The 17,988-nt window shown below is 40.6% G+C and overlaps 1 protein-coding gene across 1 annotated transcript in view; it reads left to right on the top strand.

Annotated features, from left to right (window-relative positions):
* LOC128742538 (mucin-5AC) overlaps positions 1-17,988 on the top strand; it is a 92,553-nt gene that overhangs the window by 16,257 nt on the left and 58,308 nt on the right. The window contains exon 2 of the mRNA XM_053838937.1: positions 15,398-15,557. Within this exon, the coding sequence (XP_053694912.1) occupies positions 15,398-15,557 (160 nt within the window). The remainder of the gene's footprint in view (positions 1-15,397; positions 15,558-17,988) is intronic.

Here is a 17,988-nt window from a genome sequence, read left to right as displayed (position 1 = left end):
GGAATAATTTTTAATTTTATGTGACCTAACTCGTTACAGGTATCATAATTCATTTCATTGTTGTGCAATCTTTTTTTTTTGTTATTTGTTTATAGAAACTTATAAGTACAACTTTGGAGGCGAATCAAATTATTTTTTGCTCAATCCGTCGTGTTTACAAGGTACAGTGAACGAATTGTTACGAAAATGTTACTAGCTAACTTTTTTGCGTTTGTAACTGGTCGTAACTGAAAATTAACTGTTTTGCGACGAACAAGTTGATGACAGTTCGAAAAAAAGGTTTCGATTTTGTCATTTGGTAACTATCTGCTAACTTTTTATGATTTTTGTCACCACCTAACTAAAAAGTAACTGTTTTCAATTTTATGTAACCTAATTCGTTACAAGCGTCCTAAATGTAACTGTTGTGTAACCTTTTTCATTTTTTTATTTGTATAATTAGTTACAAGTGCTACTTGGGTACTGAAATGATCTGCGTAAACTGCTCGATAGACCATCTCGGCGGAGCATAACAGCTGCAGTAGAACACTCCACCCACTTTGGCAATCGCAAATCCCTCGTCTGCGGTTGACACAACCTCTTGAACCGGGAACCTGCTTGTCGTCCATATAGCCGCCGTCCCGGACCTATCCGAGACCCAGTTGCCGTTTCCGGCAGGGACGCGATATGGGTCCGAGATGATGGCCATCTCCGTTGCCGACTAGGAAACTGCTTGGTGTAGCAGCTGCTGAGCCGTGCTGCAGTGGTTCAGGTTGAGTTGTGCCACTTGCACTATGATCGTGGCTCGGTCGCCGGCACACCGGCCGGACACCATGGACCTCCCGTTACGTGCTTTGCGTCCCGTTTACCGGTACAGATCAAGTACTTGGGTGGCTCCGCGCAGTCCCTTGCTTTATGACCAGCAATGCCACATCTCCTGCACAATTGACTCCTATCTGGCCTCTTGTAGTTCCAGGCCTTATGCCCGCGGTCGAAGCACCGGAAGCAAGCCTCCGACTGCTTGAGCACGCTCAGTGGGCATACCGACCACCCCACTTTTAGCCTGGCAGCTTTCAGGGCTTCGTTTTCGTCCGTCAGCGAGAGTCGTATGGTGGCTACCTAGGTCCCGACAGGACCCCTACGCAGGCGAATCAAGGTATACAAATCGCTCAATTACTTCATATTATTCCCCATCCAGCTCCACTACGGCACCAACACCATATGGACTTTCACGTTCCCTGCCAACGGCCATGTACTACATTTTAGAGGTATTAATGATAAGTTTGAATCTTACTGCCTCCCGTTGAAAAGACCTAAATTCCTCTTTCACTGCTCGACAGTTGATTCCGATGATATCGACGTCATTCGCAAAACCAAGAAGCATGTGAGATTTCGTGATCATAGTCTTGTTCCTTTCCACGTTTGTTCTTCGTGTTACACATTCCAAGGCAATGTTTAGTAACAACTTAGAGACTGCATCCCCTTGCTTCACGTCACCCAACGTCACGAAAGCGACTATTCTGACGCTTGGTTTTGACCCATTCATCGTCGCACGAATCAGCGTAATTAGTTTCGTCGGAAAACCATGTTCTAGCATTATCTGCCACAGCTTATTTCGTGTGACTGAATCGTGCGCCGCCTTAAAGTTCACGAACAGATGATGAGTCTGCAAGTTGTACTCCTTGTGTAGTCTAGTAACGGACGCAGGGTTAACATGTGATCCGTCGTGAAGCGACGCTCACGAAAACCAGTTTGATAGTCGCCGGCGAAGGACTCCGCTAACGGTTTCAGTCAACAAATCAGGACACGGGAAAGCACGGCAATGTTATTACTCATCGCAAGCATGGGAAAATTCCTGCACCTCACCCTTCTGTAGAAACTCTGTATGTCATTGCTGGCGAACAAAAATAAAATTTAGTGTGAATTTCATTATTTGATTATTTATGACATTTCTGTAGACTCATAATCATTTGTTGATATAACTGAAGTACAACAATGTTTTCAAAGACGTCATACCGAACAGAAAATTTAATTTCCCGTATAAAAAAGTTTTAAACAGATTTAAACAATGATGTTAATCATTTAACTAACTTATTATGTGGTCGACCACGCAAATGAAGAAGCAAAAACATAAATCTGTCATATTAGATTTACAATCTGCTTTGAACGAGCGGTGATGTCTCGTGATAAACATCAACAGCACCTTCCGCAAACAAAATAACCGGACATTTTTTTTTTTTTCTTCTTTGGGCAATCGCTCGAAATCTCTAGGTCTCCGATAGTCGAAACCATTTTCCTACATAATTTGCTGCACAACCGCATTCGACTGGCAAGATCGCCAGAGAAGCCAACGAACCGTGGCAAGACATCCGAAGCCGGCGCACCATCGCCATCGCGGCAAAAACTGAATTACAGCCTTCAACTTGAACCTACTTTGTAAGGCCGCTTACCGCACGCAGCTCATTCGAGCAACATTTCAACGCGATTTTTCCCGTACGGGTTTTTTTCCTGCTGCCTCCGGTCGCTCCGATGGAGTTGGCAATGGTCGTATTTACATTGAATCCCACATTTCCACTGTGCAGTCTCACACCGGATGATCGCGATGAGAACGTGTTCGGTATTGTTCCAAGCCAGATGTGAAATCAAACCACGACAGATCGCTCGACCGGCAGATCGAATTAGCTACTAATTGCCGTGAGCCGTTCGGTTCACGTTCAAATAGCACATATTTTTCAATCAGCTTTCCAGGCATTCCTAGCATTGATCCGACTACAAACCCTTTGAACCAGAGACGGAGCGAAGAAAATTGGCTTGAGAAATGCGGTCACCGACATTGCTATTGTATAAGGTCTTAATAGAGAAAACAAAACATTGAACCCGAAAAGGCAAACATAAGAAACTGCTACATGGGAACATTATGCAAATATGGATTACGACCTGCCGGGCGGCGGTACGCTGTGATGGTAGACAATAAAGAAAATCGGGAGGAAAAGCGATGGAATTCTCCCACGACAATGCCAAGATTTGTTGCAAAACGTTGAACTTTGATGTTATTCTTCAAAGCTATATAACTTACAATGTTAATCATTAGTGTAGTTTGGTATACACTGAACACCAGAACTTTCACTACAAAATTTTCGATATTTTTTTTATAATCAAAGGCACTTTAAAATAGCTTTGTCGTAAGATTCACCAACTATTAAAAAAGCGCATTCTCACTCGACTGTTATTAAAATCGTCGACATCCTTGGGCTGGTGAAGCTGAAAGGGGCTGACAAATTTGACCCATTTCAGGAATGATTTATTGTTGCATTCCACACACGTTCGAAACCTGTTCCCCGATCTGAATCTCGCACCTTCGTATCACTGCATCCATCCTTTCACAAGTGTTGCCTTTCTCTGACCGACGCGATGCAGCTCAAGCATATGAAGCACAACAGCCGCTAGTGTCAGAACAGGTTCACCGATCGTTTAGGACCATCAATCTTGATCTCGATAGTTGTTGCTGCTGCTGCTGTTGCTATGTTAAAGTGTTGATCCCGAAGAAGAAACTATGCATTGAACTCAACTGGACGTACATGATCAAATCCGTCAATCACTTGCACAGCGGGACAATTACCTTTAGAAAGAAAATAAATCTACCATAATTGCTACCTGTTCTTCATCTACTGATCGTTTTGTTGTTCAAGTTTAATAGAGCCTTCCGCTTCAATCTTATTAACAAGATTTGTGTACTATTTTGTTCAATAAAGAAAATAAAAATAATTTTACAATTCAGTCTCTAACGGTTAACTAATCAACAAATTTTAGAGCATTATTGGCAACAACTTCCTGACTATCATTTCTTGATTGAAAAAAAATTACATACTGGTTGTTTTGCGGATAAATAAATTAAACAGAACTCATTCTTTACGAGAGGAAGTTGAACCATATCTACCACAGTATCATCATATTAACATCTATACAGCATTGATACTGCATTCAAATGCTGAATGAATGTTCAGTTCTCATTGATAAAACCGTGAATTGTCAATTTGTCGACTGGTGCGGAAGTTGACGATGAATGGGAAGGTTTTGTTCATTATTCATTCATAAGATTGTGCTTAAACATACTTCTCTGAGGCATAGAACCATTATCATATGCTGCAGTACATTAAACGACGATTGCTAGTTCGAGCATTCTGATTTAATGTGACTGCATTTTTTATGTTTTGCTTCCCTTCCGTCGTATTGCACTCATCGATAAAATGATGAAAAAAATATATTTCATCAGCAATCCAGCCAGAACACTTATAATCCTATATTTTCAAATTAAAAATGCTTTAAATATAACCGTTCGCATCCTATACCTTGGGCATAATCGGTAAGACTTGACACTAATAAAAAATGATAAAAGACAGTTGATGGCATTGTGCATGGAAAAATAACAAGTGACATAACACGACTTATTTTTTATTCATGTTGTCTACCAATGAGCACAATATCCCAATTATTTTGCTAAAAGCTGAGATGCTGAAAGCATCAGTTTTCGTCTAAGCACAATCTGATTAATTCCGAACAAAAAACAATTCCACGCAGCTTTTCCGTGCTTTTACTCACTGCGTGACTCACAGGTGCGAACATCCGTTTCAATCGAGCGCATTTCCTCCACTTAGTGGCACACTCCGCAGTGTCCTGGTTGACTGGGCATGAAAACGAAACTGAAAACAGTGCTCATTTAGTCAACGATCTGTAACGTTGCATAACCGTCTGAAACTAGCGGAATAAACTACGCTCTATGAACACCTATGAACAACATAAACAGAAAACTGTTACAGCATGCCTGTTTCTAGTAGATTAAACAGAAGCAAAAACTTATACTGGAAGTCGATAAATCACCGATTAAATCAACGGGTATTGTTAGCAATGCTGGTGAAAAGTTCATCTGTAAAACTGAGATTTGTTTCTGTTTATTATTGAATACAAAATTGTTACTTCCTTCTATAAATTCGTATCATTATTTAATCACCCATCACGAATAAAACATGTCGATCAGGTCAACTCTCATCATTACGTTTAAGTTTTAATTCTCCCTTCTTTATAATTATTATCATAGCACCGGATGAGGGCAACTGTTTGCGATCTGCAAGTAACTACGGTGAAGCCTCTAACCATCGGAAACCTTTTGTTGACCTTTCGTACAATGCCGTCGGTTTATCCGAGACTTCCTTCCTTCCTCGGTACATACCTACCTACACCGAGAGGAACGCTTACTCCCCAAGCAATCTCGTTAGCTAATTTACAAATCAATTACAGTCAACTATTTCACACTTGCCGCTCTGCTGCCACTGCCCATCTCCGAAACCTCCGGGCGCATACAATGAGACGCATTTCATCGACAAGAATGGGTATTAATCCTTCACAGTCCTTTACAACATCCCGTGCTAATTTTATGGTTATGCAGGCATCATTAACTTTATACCGACTGAACTTACGACTGAACAATTATCATCGTTTGTGCAGTGCAAATCCCGATGGTGATGCCGATTAACAAGTCACTGAGCTGGCCAATCAATCAGTGACGGGACCTCCCTGGAGTTGTCGGATCATTAGTCATGCCGTAAATACTCTCGCAAGGAGCTGTAATGCGAAGACCACCCTAACTTTACGCTATGCTGAAAATGTTTAACAACCGCAGGATTCGCTCGCGTATTGATGTTGCTTGTCACTATGCGCTGCTGCTGTTGCTGCGGAGAAGAGTAAGTCGTAATCACAAAACAAGAAGCTACACAAAATGGATGCATTCTTTTACGATGGTTCCTAGGAATCTTAAGTTTATCTTTACTCCATACGCATCATCTCTGAAACAGAGGGAAGAGATATTTTTAAATATTTTATTTTTTTTCCATCTTTTTGTTAATTATTTCTTCCTTTAGGTCATTACAAACTTTGCACGTCTTTTAAATGAATGTCGTAAAGTTAGCACCATATAAACCGAAGCTTTCAGATACATCCTGTTGATTCTTAAGGATTCTCCTACGTTTCGTACGTTGAAACATAGCAACATTCCGTAATGAATGTAGTTAATAATCTTTAGAAATATGACGTTGTATTTTATGCTGATTCATAGATTTCCTGAATTATATTAAAATTTTATTCTCTTGTCGAAATATGAACGCTGTGAGGAAATAATTATATGCCTATAGGCACTTTTGAAAACTCATGTGTTATTTATACTTCATTGCTGAATGGTGTGTCAGATAGAGTATGAATTCACAATCGTGAATAAATATTTGCCAACTACACTATAATGATTGTAATCAAATTAAATTGGATTAAGTGTCACTATCGTTACAATTAGATGCTTGATGCCATCACCAAGGTATTCTCAAAATAATCAAAATGTGTGCAGTAAGTTTATCCAGCTTTAAATTTCACTGAATGTCTGACAAATGTCTGACTCACTACTCTCGACATTTATGCGGGAAACTGCCAACTGACTCCGACACTTTCTCGCTGTGCCAATTTCACGCTACCGGCAACTACCCTAATAATGAATAAACAATACATTTCATACATGCCAGGAAAATCCTCTAACTCTAAAAAGCAAAGCTAAACCTAGGTGCTACATTCCGTTATCAAAACTTGACCTTCTGTTTTTATACGACAGACTTCGCAGCCAGCTGTTAGAGTCCAGGACTATTGCAGGGTCAGTTGCTACGATCTAACTCTAGTAAGGTGCTAATCCTCTAAGTCTAATAAGGTGTAAATATCGCGATGCCACATCGTTCCCCTGCGCAAAATGAACAATTCAACATATGATATTATTCCAGGTTTTATTGATTATTTACCAATATTTTCACTGGTGTTGTTTTACACACCTATCGACGATATAGGGTACCAAAGAGATAAAGCCCTTAATCAACCGACTACGCAGTCTACGCAAACCTACTAAATAGGAAAAAAAGAAAGAGGGTTCGGCCAGTTTCGTTTGTTGTTATGCAACTAGCTACCCCTTTCCAGGCTAAACCTTTGAAATCCCATTAATGCAGCACTGTTCCACCCGAATAACCAATTTATGGCCCTACATAATATATTCACTTTTTCTTACCTTATAATCAACCCCTAAGGTTAAATTTGGCAATGGATCACCAATGTGATATCCTGCGATTCGCGATCTACCTGACTCACGCCTTTTACGCTGGAAACTGTCAACTGACTCCGACACTTTCTCTCTGTGCCAGTGAATGTTGTGAATCGAGCGTAAATTCAACGTTGCCTACTCACACGCGAGTGAGTATGAGAAGCATTGCATTCAACGCTCAAGCAGGCGTAAAAGAAACAGCCACCGTTGCTGTGTGCAAACATTCTGCTACCCACACACTCGCGCGCACACATCTTCACATCGTCTTCTTGCATAGCTTATTCGCGAGTCAAATAACTCGTGAGCAATCAGCTGCTCTTGAGGTTTCTAGCCTTCGCAGACGACTTTGACATCATTACTAGAAACCTTGAGACGGCGGAGGCAATCTGCGCCAGACTAAAAACGAAGGCTAGGAGGATAGGGTTACAAATCAATGCGTCGAAAACCAAATTATGGTAGGAAGAGGCTCCAGCGAAAGTAACGTTTGTCTCCCACGGACAGGGACTATTGACGGCGATGAACTGAAAGTGATTGATGAGTTCGTATATTTGGGATCTCTGATCAAAAGCAAAGCAAAGAAAGCAAATTGACCAAACTCGTGACTTTAGTCATGACCTTGAAATGCGGTCAGGCATATATTAATGTTTTTTTTTTGAAACGATGATTCTACAATTGATGAAGGGACGGTAAGGGAAAGTAATGAAGAAGGATTTTTTCGGGAATGAAGGGGAAGGGTGGAAAGGAAGGGGGGGGGGGGGGTAATAGGTAGCTATGGTTAACAAGTTGTCGTTGTGACTCCTATCTTTTGTCCAATGCTGGAAGGTGTATGGGTCGAACCAAGCTGTAATCAGAGATTATAACCGGATTTGAACCCACAACACCTGCCAGGGCGTGTCGCTCACTGGTACCCGTGTACCTTTGAACCACAGAGGCGCTGGACAACAGAAGTCTGCACAAAATTAGTATGAAAGTCTTGCCTCCAAAACACCCACATGCCAAATTTGGTTTTATTTGCTGGATTAGTTCTCGAGTTGATTAAATTTGTATTTCGTTTGTATAGGAGCCCCCTCTCTTAAAGTGGAGAGGGGTCCTAATTCACCATAGAAAATATTCTTGCCCTCGAAAACTTTCACATGCCAAATTTTGTTCCATTTGCTTGATTAGTTCTCGAGTTATGAGGAAATTTGTATTTCATATGTATGGAAGCCTAAATTCGGGGGGCTCTGTAGCCGCAAGGTTACCGAGTCTGCTTTGACAAGCGAATGGTCATGGGTTCGAATCTTAGTAGAATCAGGCCATTCGATGTCAAAGTGACTTTAGCATGGGTTTATTCTCAGGCCCCTCATCGCCCTTCCTTCATGCTGAGTTCTATATTATCCCGATATGGCCTATTGACAGTGCAAAAATGAGACCCTTGTAGTAAAAATGCACTGGTTTGCTACGCCAGGGATGACTATAATTGGGGACTGTGCGCTGTCATGTGGAACGAGGTGGATAAAGTAGAGTAAAGCATTGAAAGAAGGGTACCCAATTACACACAAGCACGCATAAAAAAAAGAAATTCAATAAGCATATCGCTCACTCAATAGCGACTATAGCTAAAATAAATGCAGTGCGGGTTATACAACAAACACCCGGGCGATATCACAATAGATCTAACTTACTGGTCGCAGTGATGAGTCCATACAGGAAAAACAAAAAAAAAAAAAAAAAAAAAAGCCTAAATTCTAAAAGTCCCTTTCTAAAGAGGGGAGGGGTCCCAATTTACCATAGAATAATTTCTTGTCACCAAAAACACCCGCATGCCAAATTTTGTTCAATTGGCTTGATTAGTTATCGAGTTATGCAGAAATTTGGGTTTTTTTGCATGGGAGGCCCCCCTCTTAGTGGGGGGAGGGGTCTCTAACCATCACTAAAATCTTTCCTGGTTAATAAGGGGGGTTGTGCAGACTTCTTTTGTCCAGCGCCTCTGTGGTTCAAAGGTACACGGGTACCAGTGAGCGACACGCCCTGGCAGGTGTTGTGGGTTCAAATCCGGTTATAATCTCTGATTACAGCTTGGTTCGACCCATACACCTTCCAGCATTGGACAAAAGATAGGAGTCACAACGACAACTTGTTAACCATACCTACCTATTACCCCCCCCCCCCCCCGCCTTCCTTTCCACCCTTCCCCTTCATTCCCGAAAAAATCCTTCTTCATTACTTTCCCTTACCGCCCCTTCATCAATTGTAGAATCATCGTTTCAAAAAAAATAGAAAGAAAGCAAAGTTTTTTTTTGTCGGAAGATTTGACCACTGCGACCATTATTTTGATCTATTGTGGTAAAGCAAAGCCTAGGTGCTAATGTCTCACTACGTGATGCTAATATATATGTAATATTCTTATATAAGGCTTGTTCGCGACAAAATATGGACACCCCTAAACACAAACAGCTTCGGAAATACATTAACAATGAGTGCAATATTTTGCAGAGTAGTACACGTAAGTCTGTTCTTTCTGAAAATATAAAATTTGTTTATATTACAAGCGCCCAGCGTAAAATGGCGTCGAAAGAAGAGCAGGTGCGAAAAGCAATTGTGTGCGGCCGCAATGAAAATCCGGATCTCTCGTTAAGAAAACTTGCCAAAAAGCTTGGATTTCCTCCAAGCACTGTTCACAGTGTTTTAAAATCGTTCGATACTCGCTTGACGCGCATGCGTTATAATGGACGATGAAACGTATGTCCTAGAAGACTTTAAACAGCTTCCTGGTATGTCTTTTTACACTGCCATGAAATGGTATGGCGTTGTAGTGCATTTTAGGACAAAGAAGAAAACCAAGTTCTCCAAAAAATATTTAGTATGGCAGACCATATGCAGTTGTGGTCGAACAAGCAAAAGTTACATCGCTACGGGAACGGTTAACAAGGAAATATACCGTGAAGAATGCCTGCAGAAACTATTGTTACCGTTCCTACACAGCCATGATGTACCCTCGCTGTTTTGACCTGATTTGGCATCCTGTCACTACGCCAAAGATGTTTTGGAATGGTATGATGCTAATGGACTCCGTATTGTACCGAAGAAGGCGAATCCACCTAACTGTCCAGAGTTACGCCCCATCGAGCGGTATTGGGTTTTGGTGAAGCAAAAGCTGTCCCAGGCCAAACAACAAGCAACAACTATAGATAAATGGACTTGGACATGGAGAAGATTTTCAATAATCGGCTGAATACAACCTTCCACGAATACATATTACGAAATGAGTCGAATGACAAGCAGGATCCGTCGTCGTTTTGGGCTTTCGTAAAAAAGCTGCGGCCTAATGGCGGTGTACCTCAGGACGTGTTCCACAAGGAAGCTCGCACTGATGCTGCTGAAGGAGCTGCAGACCTCTTTGCAAAGTTTTTTGGTAATGTATACTCGAACACCCCTGCAGTCCATTCTTCGGACGAACATAGAGATTGGTTGAATAGTGCGTTACGATATGCGTCTGCCGCAATTGAACGTTTCGGTTGAAAAGGTGAAGGAAGTTCTTTGAATGTTGACTCCTCTGAAGGTCCGGGTTCAGACAGATTGCCACCTTCGTTCATTGAGCAATTCGCCACGTCCCTCGCCTCGCCTGTTTCAATTATTTTCAACCTGTCACTAGTTAGTGGAGTATTTCCCACAGTGTGGAAAGTCGTCTCCATCACTTCAATACATAAAGGTGGTAACATCCATAATATCGAAAACTACCGTGGGATTTCTATCTTAAGCTGTCTGCCCAAAGTTCTCGAAAAAGTGGTATATGATGTAGTATATTGTGCGGTTCGGTCAATAATATCTGAGCATCAACATGGCTTTGTAAGGAAACGCTCCACGACGACTAATTTGATGGTATTTGTGAACTCGTTAATCTTCAGCATCGAAGAAAGACGGGAAGTTAATGCGATTTATATTGACTTCAGCAAAAAGAGATGCTTAGGATTACCCAACTGGGTTACTCAGTGGATGCTGTCCTATTTAACCGATCGCTCAGCCATTGTCAGCATTAACTGTGTTAGTTCGGCCAGTTTTGTGATACCATCGAGTGTTCCTCAGGGAAGCCATCTTGGGCCCTTAATTTTTATTCTCTTCGTTAACGATTTGTGCAGTAGATTACGATCGTCTAAGCTTATGTTCGCTGGGACAAAACACCCAAAATGGAGTTGAAGTTTTTCATGAAATATTATTTTTCTATGAAAATAGACAGACTAAATAACTATATTCCAAAATTTCAGAGCACTGGGAATGATACAGCTTTTTGGAGAATTTTTTGAATCTGAGGTTTGTCTGACAACTTCCTATATTTTTCATTCAACACAAGAAAAACTGCTTTCAATCGTATCCTGTTAGGTATTTGCGCACAAAGAAAACGTGATTTAGTATTGACGTGATTTATAGATTAGCACCTTATTTTGCAGATTGACGAAAATCAAGTACACTCTAAAACATATTTACTTCAAATCTCAAAATAGTAACATGTGTGCTACATGTGTGACTTCGCATTTTCAAAGTTGAACATCTTTTACATGTTCTATTAAACTATCATATCTATTCTATTATCTATAATACAACTATTATAGATATTTTTAAAGTAAATCTTTGAGCATTTAGCAGCTAAAGATTAGTACCAGGTAAGCGGAGCGGAAATGACACTTTGATATTCAAATTTTAGTGAATAAACATGGTTATTGGCTGGAGGAAGCGCAATTTTTAAAATTCAAAATTTATTTTTATATGTGGCTCAATGTTATAGATGGTCATTACTACTTATCCCAATGCAAAAAAAAACACAAAATAAAAATATTGGTTCAAGTAGTTATAAAACTTTTCTTAGAAAATTATTTTAGAGAAGCCCTACTTATTGATTTTTTTTAAATATTTGAAAACTTTAAATTTTAGTAGTCAATTTGGTTCACAGTTATATACAAAATATGTAAGTTCCATGCTACTTTACCAATTTTTAGTTCCACAAGGTAGCCATTTCGGTCCGTTTGATTAAAAAATCTGCTCAAAAGTCCTCAAAAATCAAATGTCATATGTTGTTTCGAAGGTCTCGTCTCAGTTGACATTTCTGTTTCGGTCTGGCAAATATCTCCAGGATGTCTTTTGCCTTACTGTGCCTCAGTGCGTTCAACGTTCGAGTATTTATAGGTCACTAGCTGACCCGACAAACTTCGTATTGCCACAAATTAACCTGTGTTGTACATAAATCATGAATCTCGGATGATCTTTGTCACTTCTCGAGTTTTGCAAGCCCCCCAGTGGGCGGCGCTTCCGACGGCGGGTCACCGGCAATACTCGCGACCGGCTCGTCCTGAATGATCTAGTGTTACTATAGATAGTTTTTGTGGTCTTGTTATTGATTAATGTTTTATGGAAGAGTCTCGAATTTCTCGAGTTGGATTAGTTTTTGAGTTTCGCAAAAATTTCTGTTTTATTTGTATGAGAGTCCATATCCCCCTACCACAGGGGTGAGAGGTCTCTAACTATCATAAAATAAATTCAAGACTCAAAAATCTCCTACATGCTAAATTTGGTTCCATTTGCTTGATTAGTACTCAAATTATAAGGAAATTTGTATTTCATTTGTATGGGAGCCCACCCTCTTAAAAGGGAAAGGGGTCGTAATACACCACACAAAAAAAATTCAGCCATCTAAAACTCTCACATGCCAAATTTGGTTCCATTTGCTTGATTAGTTCTAAAGTTATGAGCAAATTTGTATTTCGTTTGAATGGGAGCCCCCCCCCCTCCTAAAAAGGTAAGAAGTCCTAATTCATCATGGGAAAAATGGTTGCCTCCAAAAACACCCACATGCCAAATATAGTTCCATTTGCTTGATTAGTTCTCGAATTATGAGGAAATTTGTGTTTCATTTGTGTAGAAGCCCCCCCTCTTGAAGTGTGGAAGGATCCTAATTCACCATAGAAAATATTTTTGCCTCCAAAAACCTCCACATGCCGAATTTGGTTCTATTTGCTTGATTAGTTCTCGAGTTATGGGGAAATTTGTATTTCATTTGTATTGGAGCCCCCCCTCCTAATGTGGGAAGAGGTCCTAATTCATCACAGAAAAAATTCTTGCCTCCAAAAACACCTACACGCCAAATTTGGTTCCATTTGCTGGATTAGTTCTCGAGTTATGAGGAAATTTGTATTTCGTTTGTATAGGACCCCCCCTCCTAAAAGGGGAAGGGGTCCCAATTCATCATTGAAAAAAAAATTGTCTCCAAAAACACACACATGCCAAATTTGGTTCCATTCGCTTGATTAGTTCTCGAGTTATGAGGAAATTTGTATTTCATTTGTACAGGAGCCCCCCATCTTAGAGTGGGGAGGGGTCCTAATTCACCGTAGAAAATTTTCTTGCCCTCGAAAACCATCACATGCCAAAGTTGGTTCCATTTGCTTGATTAGTTCTCGAGTTATGAGGAAATTTGTATGGAAGCCCCCCCTCTTAAAGGGGAGAGGAGTTACAATTCCCCTTATAAAGAGGGAGGGGTCTCAATTTACCATAGAATAAATTCTTGTCACCGAAAACACCCACATGCCAAATTTGGTTCTATTTGCTTGATTAGTTCTCGAGTTATGAGGAAATTTGTATTTCATTTGTATAGGAGCCCCCCCTCCTAAAGTGGGGAGAGGTTCTTATTCATCATAGAAAACATTCTTGCCTCCAAAACCACCTACATGCCAAATTTGGTTCCATTTGCTGGATTAGCTCTCGAGTTATAAGGAAATTTGTATTTCGTTTGTATAGGAGCCCCCCCCCTCTGAAAGTGGGGAGGGGTCCCAATTCATCATAGAAAAAAATTTTGTCTTCAAAAACACACACATGCCAAATTTGGTTCCATTTGCTTGATTAGTTCTCGAGTTATGAGGAAATTTGTATGGAAACCCCCCCTCTTAAAGGGGAGAGGAGTTATAATTCCCCTTATAAAGAGGGGAGGGGTCTCAAATTACCCTAGAATAAATTCTTGTCACCGAAAACACCCACATGCCAAATTTGGTTCTATTTGCTTGATTAGTTCTCGAGTTATGCAGAAATTTGTGTTTCATTTGTATGGGAGCCCCCCCTCTTAGTGGGGGGAGGGGTCTCTAACCATCACTAAAACCTTTCCTGGCCCCAAAAACCTCTACATGCAAATTTTCACGCCGATTGGTTCAGTAGTTTTTGATTCTATAAGGAACACAGGACAGACAGACAGACAGAAATCCTTGTTTATAGGTATAGATATGGCCATTTCTCAGAGAATCATCAAAATGGGGGGCTGTCCAACGCAAGTTCGTATAATATGCAGTACGTCAACCACCGAAATGGAACAACCGAAATAACCTGCCTCTTTATACTGCCGTTAAGATTGCTGCTCAGTTAATCCACCTTGACTCACTCAGCGTTAGGAGTGATGTTATCATTGACTGATGCGTCTTCCATACTCATACGTTTCTCAATGTAGGCAGAACCAGGACAAAGCGCGAAATGGATGAACCGATAAAAGTCACGCTTTTCACGCTTGCTTTAAATGCATCTATTTTAATTTGCGTGGACGAGTTTTTTAGAATAATTTTTTAAGAACTTGTTGCGATCTGTCTGTCTAGAAGACTGTCGAATGAAAAGCAGAAAGTCAAATTCCGTATGCGGAATGTAGTGCAAAGGTTTTGCTTTATCCATCTGATGTTGTTAGTCATGTTAATTTTACTCTTTAGTTGATTTTAATAGACGGGTTCTTTAATGTACCAGAGTTCTACGTGCAGCTTTCCTTTCCAGTTTACCAACTTCTCGAGTCTTCCCCAGGGTAGCAACATGGGTCCTCTCCTGGTTGTGCTATATTTTAAGATTCAAGGTCATGCATGCTGATTACTTAACATTCCGTGACACGTTCCGTAGTTGATAGTATCTGACATCAAAAACTCTTGTTATTATTAAAACTATTAGTGTTTTAATTCTGTTACATTTCGTCTATTTAAGTCTATCCCTTTAAGTTCGATTTTAATCTTACTAACTTTTTAGCCTAATGTATGTATGACAACCAATTTTCAGCATACAGTAAATCAGTATTGGTGTAGTGACATTCATATCTCAAACGCCGAAGACTCGGGATTAAATCCCAACTACGTAGAAGTCACGAATGAAAGTGCTTAGTTCCCAAAATTTCCATTTTTTTGCTACCAAGTGGAATAAAACGCATTTCATGAAAAGATATATTTTCCCCACAACGAATTCAAGCTGTAAAATATCTAAAATGATAGAATGATCCAAAATGCAAATTTCATCCAACTTTTGCAGATGTCCAGTAAGCCACGTCGAGGGACAGACAGACGGAACTATCAGCGATGTACCGCCTCCCGCACGACGAACGCCCTGCTGCTGACCTCACTCACAATCTTTCTGAGCAATCTGCTCAGTACGGCACACGGGAACCCGATGCATCCGTTCTCATCGGCGTGTAAGTATTTTTCACTTTTTATTGCCTAAACCGGCACCTTAAATTGACCGTGAAATTCCAACCCGAAGGTTCGTTATTCGAAAAATTAAATCTTAGAAAAGAGAGTTTTTGTCAAATTAATCAGTTGTTGTTGTTGTTCGGTATAGCTAATTGATAATTTCTTCAAACAATGGAAAAAAGGAAATGTGAAAAAGATGTTGCAATTAAAAACTTCAAACTTCGGTCTTTATCACAGATAAACAAAGCCAATTCTCTATAAATATAACTTTCGTCTGGAAGCTACAGTGTGCTGAATGAATAACAGCAGACTCTCACGCTTTTTATTTGATGAGCAAATAAATAAATAAATTAAGAACCAAGCTGTCAGGTTTGTTTTTCGTCACGAATTGGTTATAGTTAAGATTTACTTATCTTATTTCGCAATTATTTCAACAAAAAGGAAAGAAGATGAACAAAGATTTTAATTGAATAAGATATCATCAACCCCCCATTCCGCAGCCAGTTCAGTTTCTCGGAAAAATCACGGAACACAATCAGAAGCTTGTGATTCGCATATTCTGTAGAATAAAAAAAACCTGTCAGCTTCCAACTCAGCAGCGTTCTACGGAAACCGTTTCGAATTATGGCCTAGCCGTTTCGTCGCTTTCGGAAACCATAATACAGGCTAGAATTAGCCAATAAAAACAGGCACAGGTGACAACGGGACCTGAATACACCAGTGACGGCTACCGTCGAAAAAGAATCACCGTTAGCCACTGCGTTGCGTTGTCAGTGTGGCTTATTCCTTTTCGGCGGCTTGCCCCTCCTCTCGCCAGACACGGAGCTTTGGAGCTTTGGCTGTGAATAAACAATCCGTCCGCCCACACCCGTCTGGCCGACGACGACGTCGCAGTTGTTTCAACAAACCTGCTTTGAAGTTTGTGAAATGAAAGTGAATTTCCAACGACCAGTTTCAGTTTGACCCAGTTCCATTGCGATGTGTGAGGTGTGAAGTTAATTTCCTGTTAATGGAGTACGATTTTTTGACGTTGATTTTTTTTTTGAAAATTTATCGACATAGCTGATGCATATAATCGAAGGAGAGTCGTTGACCGGTGGAGAATGCCTCACAATGGGAGATGAGTCAAAATTGGCGCTTTCTTTACGATTTATGTTTTCTGATTGGTATTCAGACGGGCGTCTGCATTGAAATGCCATGGATCATAAGACAGACAGGTTGCATGGTGCTGTTAGAAGATGCCTTGCGGGTGTTCGTGTGCCATGTCATTGCGACGATTTGTGAATATCAAATACATTCTTTCTATTGGTTTGAATCGACGATATGACGCAATCATTAATCTAGGTATGGTGATAAATTTATGGGAAATTATTTTTTAAACTTGCATCCGATATCGGTGGTTTACTGAAATTTTTCTAAGTCTGGTTTTGCTTGCGATGCTAAAAAGTACATACGAGTGAACAATCACGTTCTTATTTGTTTGACATTGGTCATTTGAACTAAATTTTCAGTCCGCTATTTATCCCAAAGATACCTGTAACTTAAAGAGTAACCGTTTTTCTGAAATCAGAGAACCAGATTTAACTTCTTTGCACTGTATCACTCCTTTCCGCTTCATTTACACAAGACCAGAAAGGCAACTGATAGCCAGAGCTTGTTACCTGCCCACCGGTCATCACATTGCATAATAGTTCTGTAGCGGCTAAAACTGGTCCCCGCCGGTTCTGGTTTACGGTACATGATACTTGTCCCTGCGTCAAAAGACAGACCTTTTGGCCGTTTTGTTTCGCATGAACTCTGCGGCAGCGGAAACCGTTCACTGCGGGACGCTTCGAACGAACTACTGCTGCTTAAGTATAAAATCCAGAACCAGAGAAGTTGCAGAAGTTGCTGCTCGCGAACAGAACAAGTACAGCAACCAACACGCAAGAGATGCAAAAGTAACGGACCTTTCGACGGGTTTATGATTTTGTAATGTTTCAGGTGTGGGCCGATTTGGGCGGAAGAAAATGTGCGCCTCGTCAGTTATCTGTTCCAATTTTAAATGGAAACTGTTCGTTGAACCATTAAATTATGCATCCATAATTTCAGTTCGTCTGAACGAACCACTTTCTGTTGAATAAAAGGAACACTTAAATTGGCATCGCGGTAACTATGCTACTGTATGCTAATTTCAAACATAGTAGATATACTCGCAGTGAAGATCAAATAAATCAGCTGTCTTGTCTAGCTCCATATTTCGCACGAAACCTTGCATAATCCGTGCTCGGTCACGGAGGCCAACTCAGCCAATAATAGCGCAGACTCCCAGCAGGGCATAACTGAGCATGATCACGTGAGAACTCACTGTTCTTGCTGTGTCTGCATACGCCGGGCCAGTTGGTGTGGACGTACCGAACCACCTCGTTAATGACCCTTTGGCGTTCCTTGCCT

This window comes from Sabethes cyaneus, chromosome 3, assembly GCF_943734655.1.
Source record: "Sabethes cyaneus chromosome 3, idSabCyanKW18_F2, whole genome shotgun sequence".
In the NCBI taxonomy this organism is placed as follows: Eukaryota; Metazoa; Arthropoda; class Insecta; order Diptera; family Culicidae; genus Sabethes; species Sabethes cyaneus.
Note: the sequence above shows the minus strand (reverse complement) of the source record. Positions and strands in the feature narration are given on the sequence as shown.